At 36.4% G+C, this 9421-nt stretch overlaps 2 protein-coding genes across 3 annotated transcripts; one reads left to right on the top strand and one right to left on the bottom strand.

Moving 5' to 3' along the window:
• Nucleotides 1–718: 718 nt before the first annotated feature.
• LOC7481203 (uncharacterized) lies at nucleotides 719–4941 on the top strand. The gene is made up of 10 exons (XM_002304630.4): nucleotides 719–1060; nucleotides 1248–1319; nucleotides 1894–1973; nucleotides 2438–2537; nucleotides 2619–2672; nucleotides 3228–3305; nucleotides 3464–3561; nucleotides 3664–3721; nucleotides 4292–4413; nucleotides 4515–4941. Exons 1-10 carry the CDS (start codon nucleotides 824–826, stop codon nucleotides 4666–4668), a joined length of 1053 nt encoding a protein of 350 aa, XP_002304666.2. The 5' UTR covers nucleotides 719–823; the 3' UTR covers nucleotides 4669–4941.
• Nucleotides 4942–4978: 37 nt separating this feature from the next.
• On the bottom strand, nucleotides 4979–6797 carry LOC7481202 (uncharacterized). 2 transcript variants are annotated; one of them, XM_052451216.1, is made up of 2 exons: nucleotides 6053–6797; nucleotides 4979–5680 (listed from the first exon to the last, which is right to left on the bottom strand). In XM_052451216.1, the coding sequence occupies exons 1-2, from the start codon at nucleotides 6708–6710 to the stop codon at nucleotides 5118–5120; spliced, it is 1221 nt and encodes a 406-aa protein (XP_052307176.1). In that variant the 5' UTR covers nucleotides 6711–6797; the 3' UTR covers nucleotides 4979–5117. The 2 variants fall into 2 exon arrangements, with proteins under 2 accessions (XP_052307176.1, XP_052307175.1); XM_052451215.1 differs by having other exon boundaries at nucleotides 4979–5765; nucleotides 6138–6796.
• Nucleotides 6798–9421: the final 2624 nt, after the last annotated feature.

Below are 9421 nucleotides of genomic sequence, written 5' to 3'. Positions count from 1 at the left end.
GGATTCACTGTGTTAGTGAGTTTTTTATTTTTTTTTTCTAGTAATTTTTTTTCTTTTGTCTCACCTTACGAGGGCTTGATTGAAGGCTAGCTTAGCTAAAATGGTTAAGAAAGAGCAAAATTATATTGTATATATTTAATTTGTTGTACATGCTATTTTAATCCATCAATAATTTTTTTTTGTTTTATATAAATAGTAAATATTTATTCTTTAATAATATTTCTAATATATATATATAACCTTATGTAATATTTTTTTATTTTTTATTTTATTCAATCAATTTTACATGTGTCTATTTTTATTATATTTTGATTAAATAAAAATTTAATTTTAACAAATAAAATCATTAAACATAGCGAAGTCAAAAGCATGTGTTGCAATATCAAATATCTCTATCTTTATATGTTTCTTGATTTTTTCATTATTATCTTTATTTATTGTTAATGACTATTTTATTTATTTATTAATACTTACACTTCTCGATTTATTTGATTATATATATATAGAAATTTTTTAATTTACATTTAAATATTTTTTATATACAAAAACATGAAAAAAAAACTTGTGTATATAACTTTTTTAATTAAAAAAAATATATCCATGTGCATGTCGCGAGTCAAATGACTAATTACATTCCTAAAATCCAAACCCTTCATGAATTACGAAAAGGTGAAAGTGAGCATTCTACACACACACACACATGTTTTTTCAAATATTGCCAAACCCACTCAAACGCTTCGACCTGCAAAAGCCCAAAGTTCTCCGTATTACCCCAAAATAACAACAACCACGATAACAATTATAACTATAATTTCATCTCACCATGTCAATGACATGTGGCCAAGGGTTGTTGAAGCCCTTGATATCAGCTGTTAGTGCAAGATCCTCTCACTCCTCCCACTCTTATCTGTCTACTGTTTCAGTGTTCAAGCTCTTCACTAAAGAGACACCAACCCAAGTCTCTGCAGCAAGAATGGCCACCAGTAGCGGAGCTGACAACAAGACAAACCCCGCCAAAGTCATTGATTCACACTTGCACGTTTGGGCATCTCCTGAAGAGGTAAACCCAAAATCCCAATATTGGAGACACTTACAGCCACTTCTTTCGTTTTCAATCTAAGATAATTGCTTTGCTTCTTGCCTAATGATGAATACCCACAAGTGCTACTACTTTCAAAATTCTCCGTACTGGCCTGATTTCTAATTCCTTTTATTCTTCTTGTGTATTTGGTGTGCTGTGCTTGAAGGCTGCAGGTAAATATCCTTACTTTCCAGGTCAAGAACCCACTTTACGTGGAGATTTAGATTTCTTGTTGCAGGTATATATGTCTTTACATCAACCTACATGATTGTCTGGGTTTAAGGTTGCCTATATATTATGTTGAGATCTTTGAAATTCAAGAATGTCAGTTTAGAAATTAAGTCACTGTTTACTCTCGTATTAAATCGGTATCCTGATCTAGTACACATTGTGGTCATATTAAACTGATTGTGCATCAACATTTCTTCATTCGACTTGGTGAAACATGATGACTTCTTTTAACTTCTTTGATCCCATTGTGCTGCTGTAGACTAAATTCATGACGAGTCATTCCCTATCCCCGTAGTTTGTTTTTTAGTATCTCGATTTTGTTTTCAAGACCAAATCAACTCTGTAAGTAATGTAAATGAGAGAGGTTGCTGCTAACTGAAACCAATCCTTTCATATTTGCTATCTGTCTATCTTGTTTGTTAGATGTTCATGTCGATAATCTTGAATTTCAAACACAAATCAATTCATGTAATACATTAATAAATATAAAGAAAAACTGCTCCCAACCTACACACTTTTTTTTTAATAACTTTCATGTAATAACTGGATAACTCGTGCTGTTCTGTTTTGCTCCGCTACAGTCCTTGGAAGAAGCAGGTGTAGATGGTGCACTCATTGTACAGCCCATTAATCATAAGTTTGACCATTCTCTAGTGACAAGGTTTGTTGAAGTTGTATGTTTTCAGTGTTTATAGTTAGTTAATCTGGATGTCATATATTGCATTTGTACATGAACTGGCATATTGGTAGAAAGCCTCATAAAAATGTATGGAACATCCACTGTAATTAATTCAGCGATCAGCATATAAACAGACAGTTTTTCTGAAACCCCTCAATGCTCATATGCGAGAGATAGAAAGACAGAGTTCAGTAGTCTGGGGTTTAGCAATGTTTGATAAGTTATTCTGCTCATATGATTTTGGTTAAAGAAATGGCATTTTGATATTTATTATACCCCCTCCAAAAAAAAATCTGGTGGTTCACAGAGCATGGGAGCATGATCCTTAAAGACGAGGACAATAGATGATACTTTTCCTCTAAAAACAAATTTCATTGGCTGTTTTCTATGTACTTCTCCAAAAGTGCTATAAGCTATTGTTTAATGACAGAATTTTCCTTGGCCAGTGTCCTGAAGAAGTATCCAAACAAGTTCGTTGGTTGCTGCCTTGCAAATCCTGCAGAAGATGGAAGTGGACTCAAGCATCTCGAAGAACTTATTTTGAAGGTGTATTTCTGTTATTTCATAGCCGTAACATTGCCTTTGACAGATCATTCTAACATTTTCTCTGGTGTCTATTCATGCTAGGATGGTTATCGTGCTGTTCGCTTTAACCCATATCTGTGGTCATCAGGAGAAAAGGTAAAATTCTTGCTCGTGGTTACCTGAAATTGTCAAGTTTCTAATACATTTGTAGCTCAATAAGTTAAAGGCAGGAGGGGAAGATCTTTCTGTGGCTGCTTTCTCTTGCTTTGGACTGATAGATACGTTTTGAACTTGTTATTGTTTGTCTTCATTACAAGAAACACAGAAACAAGTGGACTGTTTAACTTCTGTAGTTGGACCCTTTTAAAAATGTTGTACATTTGTAGGATATGAATCTGCTTTTCTGAGCTAACGTGGGTTAAGAAGGAAAATCTTCAATAGCAATTGAGTACACTGTTAAGAGATGGGGCTTGAACTTCCATGAGAGTTATCAATAAATTTTTTTTATTGCTGGGCATTAGATTAAAATAGAGAAGTGCTGGGGTTGGGTTGATCTAGGTCTTCGAAACTCATAAACTAGACGATTAAGATGCAATGTAAACTCCCCTTTGAAATTTGTAACAAACATCAAATCTTAATTCCCTGACATACGCAGTGCACTGAGATAATTACCAAGAAAGCTGTATTCATCGAAGTTGGTAAATTATGCAGATGACAAATGACATTGGAAAGGCACTGTTTTCCAAAGCAGGAGAACTTGGTGTACCAGTTGGTTTCATGTGCATGAAGGTATAACCATTCTTATCTATTTCCAATTTTCCACTCAAACCAAAAGCTCAAAAGAACTAACAGAACCCTATTTCTCGTCATGTAAAATTTACTTCCAAGTGCACTGCAATATTTGCCTGAATGTTTGGGATAGCATTTACAAGGTAAAATCTTTTCAGGGTCTCAATCTCCATATTTCAGAAATTCAGGAATTATGCACAGAGTTTCCTTCCACAGTTGTTTTGCTTGATCATTTGAGTTTTTGCAAACCACCAACGTAAGCTGTCTTGTCTCTTAACTTCTCTTGATTTGATGAAGCTTTTCAATCTTTATCTGGGTGGAAGACATATTAGCTGTTTTTGTGCATGTTACCGTGCAGAAATGATGAAGAAAGTTTTGCCTTCTCTGAGCTTCTGAAGCTATCAAAATTCCCTCAGGTATGGTTTCGATGCTTGCTTGATTTGCATTTATGACTGATGCTGCCATTTCATGAATCCAAGGCTGCCTAAATTTTAATCAAACCCAGAACAGTGGTAGACAGCCTCTACTTTCTTTCCTTTTGTTTTACAGTGTTTTTAGGAAAAGACAATCATAGATGGCATGAAATTAAGACAAGTAGAATTTACTTTCTATTAGATTTCCTTTTTAGATTTCTCAAGCTCTATGTAAGGTGTCTTAGACTTTCTCATTAAATATACTTCTTTTCGCAGACATCTTTTTTAGTCTCCTCATGAGGTTACACATAAAGCTTCCGAGATGATCAAAACATTTCAATCGAATTTGAAGTCAATTTCAATTATTAGTTACGCTGTTAAATGCCTTATTCTGAACCTTTTCATCTATTTAATTACTTTTTCTCCATGTAGCATCCAAATCATCCAGTTGATGACACGGATTTTTCATTTGTTCCACTATGAAATTCTATTCCCTCTTCTTATATGGCATTCAGATCATCCAGTTGACTCCACTGATTCTTTATCTGTCAAAATGAAATTTTATACGTGCAGGTGTATATTAAATTCAGTGCCCTGTTCAGGGTGTCAAGAATGCCATTCCCATACCAGGATCTGGCCTCCCTCCTCTCCCAAGTTGTTTCGAGCTTTGGCGCAAGCCGAGTCATGTGGGGCAGGTAACTGCTTTATCTATCATCTTTCCTATCACCCTAGAGATTAGAGAGAGGCATGCACAGAAACATCAGTGGCTATTCTTGACATTTTCTTTTCGCTCCAGCGATTTCCCATATGTTGTTCCCGAATGCGGTTACAAAGGTGGAAAAGAAGCAGTACTATCCATCGCCAATCAAGTACCTTTATCATCATCCGAGTTGGAGTGGATAATGGGCAAAACAGTGATGCAACTCTTCCAAGGCCAATGGGTTCCATGAGCTTGTACAAAAGAGATTACCCCCGCCATGCAAATCACAACAGAAGATGGTTAATTGCATGGGAAAAAAATGAGGAATGTTTCTCGTAGCCTTTCACACGCCCATGCCTGATCCTAAGTCTCCATGTTTTCAGAGACTTTTGAAGATGCTATTGGATGGTATGGGCTGAACATATCAAAACTTAACAATCCATCCCGTCCTTCCAATTTTATATTTTTTTTCCTTTTGCTAGATCATTTAAATCGTATGAAAGTAATAAGTTTTCCATGCCCAGATGAAGGTAACGCTTATGAGATATGCAATACGAAACTTACTAGGGAAAAAGACTTTCCGTCAATGGAATTATTCAATCAGTTGCGCTAGAGCTGGACCGAAACTTACAGAAAGCGTAGGAGCGCTAAACACATTAACAAACATTTTTTTTTAAAAAAAGCTATGCATGTTCCGATTTACAATTTCTTGGGTGTTGATTCCAAACAATCCAGTAACCCAGCAGCATTCCTCTTCTTCTTCCTTCTCCTCAACTGGTCACATATGTAAGCCCTCTCCAGTTGCTCAACCCTCTGCGATAGCGAGCTCAACAACCTTGTTTGCATCTCATTCCTCTCAAATAACTCAGCCATCAATCCCATCATTCTCTCATTATCCTCCATCATCCTCTCCAGTAACTCTTTGCCCCTCCTTGTACTCTCATCATTGCTTTTCACTTCTCCTTCATCCCCTTTCTTCTCAATTTCCACCCCACCGGAATGTTCTTCTTCTTCTTCATCATCTCCCTCCATCAAACTCGCAGAGGAATCCGATTGACTTTCCGTCTGACTCGTTCCCATACAATCACCATCTTTATCAACTTGTTTTTCCAAATCTCTATCTTCTCCTTGGCAAGCCGTCTCATCATTCTCCGCCTCTTTCAATTCCACAGTTTCATTAACCACTTCCAGCACCCTCTCTGGTTCACAATAATCACTCATCAACGTCGGCACATCACCATCACATTCCACTTTCCTCTCACCTTCACTAGCCATGTCAACATTCTCCAAAGTTCCATTAAACTCTTCCCGGGCCTCTCTTGAATCAGCAAGCACAGAAACAACAGCCTCAGACTCAGCAGCACCATTCTGCAATTCATCAGCAGCATTAGCAACACTGCCATCTTCTTCCTCTCCTTCTCCAGTTTCATCCACACCTTTCTCTCCAGCAGACACAACAGAATCATCACCATTAGCAGCAGCAGCGATAGAATCAACAGTCTCCTGCAACGCAATCGCCTTTTTAATAACCGCCTCCCTACAATCCCCGACACCAGAATCCACTCCTCGCACCGAATCACAATAATCACTCATCGATGTCGGCACATCACCATCACATTCCACGTTCCTCTCACCTTCACTAGCCATGTCAACATTCTCCAAAGCTCCATTAAACTCTTCCCGGGTCTCTCTTGAGTCAGCAAGCATAGAAACAACAGCCTCAGACTCAGCAGCACCATTCTGCAATTCATCAGCAGCATTCGCAACACTGCCATTTTCTTCCTCTCCTTCTCCCGTTTCATCCACACCTTTCTCTCCAGCTGACACAACAGAATCATCACCATTAGCAGCAGCAGCGATAGAATCAACAGTCTCCTGCAACGCAATCGCCTTTTTAATAACCGCCTTCCTACAATCCCTGACACCAGAATCCACTCCTCGCACCGAATCCAACTTCAACAACAAACTCATTAGCATCTCATTAATCTTCAACTTCTCCTTCTGATCTCTTCTCATTAATTCAACAGTCTCCTTCATCAAAATCCTCTTCTCAATCTCATCCACTTGTCTCTTTGTCGCCAAAATCTTCTTCATGCTTTTCCTCACCAGGAAGCCTCTAAACACCTTCTGGATCTTGATTGCAGATTCGGATCTGCTCCGCTCCGACCCGACGTAGCGGACTGGGATTGAAACCACTTTCTTTGGAAGGACCGTCGTCGTTCTGTGATGAACTGGAATTTGAGGGGAAGAGGAAGGGTAGTTGCGGTGAATCCTGTAGAATGGAGTATCCATAACTGAAATCGGATCTTGTTGGGTTGGAAATTGAGGTTTTTCTTCTTCTTTTTCTTCTTGCTTTTAGTATGCGAAGATACTTTCTGAAGGCTACATGGTGTGAGATTTATAGAGAAGGATTTTACATTCGTTCCATTCCGGATGGGACTGGCAAGTTCCAGAAGGTTTTCCTCCGGGTTCTACTTCTAGAAAACAGTCGAATGTTCTATTTGCGCGCGCGTCCAGTGAAAAAGACTCTGACGTGTCGCGTGACGATTGCTTGCTTATTTCCTTTCTTTCTTAGTCCGTCGTCGGTTGCGTGTTTTTGAGAAATTGAGTATGTAACCCTTTTGTATTGTTTTTTACTCTGGTGCACCAATTTCTTTCGATTTTGCCAATCAAGTACTTTCCTCAATTTCTAATTTTCCAATATGGTTTTTCTAGTAGAAGTACCTCCAAAACGATAATATATTTAATTAATAAAAATATTTTAAATTAATAAATGAAAATATCAGCATCCCATCACTTAAACTTAAGATTTCACTGAAATGTAAAGCCAGCTTTAGCTCTTTTCTTTTTTTAAAAAAAAAGATTGCAAAGATGATTTGCCTCTCCATAGAAAGGTCATCATCTAGCCAAACTACCATCAACCTCGTTAAATCTATGCCAGATAATGTTTGTTTTTAAGATTAAATTGTAATTTTAATTTTTTTAAATTAATTTTTTTTATATTTTTATATCATTTTGATGTGCTGATATCAAAAATAGATTTTAAAAATAAAAAATATTAGTTTGATGTATTTTTAAGTAAAAAACACTTTAAAAATCAATCATTACCGTACCAACAAACACTATTTTAATCTTTACAAATTCAATATTTTTTTAAATGGCGATTTGGGGAGAGCCGATTTTGGGTCCAAGACTCATCTTCTCTCGTTAAATATGAACTCCAACCATCTAGGTGGTGGCCCAGTGGTAAGAGCTTGGGACGAAGAGGTTTGCTTCCTCTGTGGTCTCAGGTTCGAGCCCTGTGGTTGCTCATATGATGGCCATTGGAGGCTTACATGGTCGTTAACTTCAGGGCCCGTGGATTAGTCGAGGTGCGTGCAAGCTAGCCCGGACACCCACGTTAAACTAAAAAATATATGAACTCCTTTATGTCATCTGGGTTACAAAGATTAGAGGAAAGAAGAAACATGGCCTTTTATTTTAGAAGAAAGTTTTGGTTTGTTATCCCTGTGCTGTGCTTTTAAGCTGAACAGCAACCTTTTCATGAAGAACTGCAAACATGGATCAGAACCTTCAGAGAAAACAATTAGAGGACATCAATTCATTCTGTTGGGTATGCTAATGCCAGCCCTCTTCAGAAGTTTGCTTGGAGCTTCCTCTGCCGCTAACACAACTTCCCTATTCTATTTTACAGCAATTTGCAATCAACAATTTCCCTAAGATATTGCAGTCCGAAGTAGCTCATCCACATTCAAATTCCTTCACAATCCATTTGCTATTGCACATTAAGAAGACAATACTCTCGCACCTCGTGTTATACACAATGCCTGAAATGCTACAGAATACAGATAAAACAAATATCAAACCCCATGACCTTTATGTATATATATACATAAAAAGGGGATGGCTTGCTGCTGTTTGGGCCATGCCCAAACAGCAAGCAATGGCATGCAGTTTGGGTCAAGGCCTAATAGCAGGGATGCCTATCCTTCAAGGCCCTAAACAACAAATCAGGCCTAGTCCCAATCATTCTACGACTGAATCTAATCCTGTGCAAATTCTCATGAAGTTGAGTGCATGATAATACACTACCAAGGTAGAGTTATTGTTTTTTTTTTTTTAAAAAAAAAAACAGAGATAGTTTGACACCACAATATCTTATGCTTATTAATGAATTATCAGTACTTTTCTCACCAATAACTATTTTTTCTATTTTTTTTTTAAGAGAGCATCTACTTTCACACCAATCATATTTGAGTTATTAATTGTTTCACCAATAATATAACAAGAGAGAGTGACATAAACAAATATATTTAATAACAAGTTTCTTTACAAGTGAAAACTTTAAAAAACTAAGAACACCACAAGGAAACACTTGAGATATTCAAATTTTTATTTATTCAAATCTCACTTGTAACATGTTATCACAACCTTTTATATAGAAAAAACTAGAAAATTCTTAAAATAGAAAAACTATAAAAGCCTAATAATATTAAATAGAAAAATAAAATAGAAAAAAAATAACTAAAAAAAATATTTATTTTTCCAAAAAAATTCATATATCAATCTGCTCGGGTTGGCAGGAACTTATCATTGAGTTCAGATCTTAGTAAAAAATCGTTATTCACCGTGGATGTCCTTTTATGTGTGGTTCACCGCATTGCATACCTCTAATATTTTTGTGTAGGACACCCCATTATGAATCTATAACATAACATCTTTGTACCATTTTATTATAGATCCTACCATCAAGATTTTCAATAACAATAACTCATGCAAACATAAACAATACACTAGTTTTAAATTATTATTTTTTCGAGGAAAAACTTCCCCATCCCTTATGACCTCCAACAAGGCATTGTTAGACTCGAATATCAACTGATGCAAATGATAACAAAATTTGTTATAAAGTCAAAACACTCAAAGATAAAGAATATCATAACTACAAGTAAAACACTAAAAATATTTAATTTTTATTTATTTAAGTTTTTTTTTTCAAAAAG

This window comes from Populus trichocarpa, chromosome 3 (assembly GCF_000002775.5).
Source record: "Populus trichocarpa isolate Nisqually-1 chromosome 3, P.trichocarpa_v4.1, whole genome shotgun sequence".
NCBI lineage: Eukaryota > Viridiplantae > Streptophyta > Magnoliopsida > Malpighiales > Salicaceae > Populus > Populus trichocarpa.
Note: the sequence above shows the minus strand (reverse complement) of the source record. Positions and strands in the feature narration are given on the sequence as shown.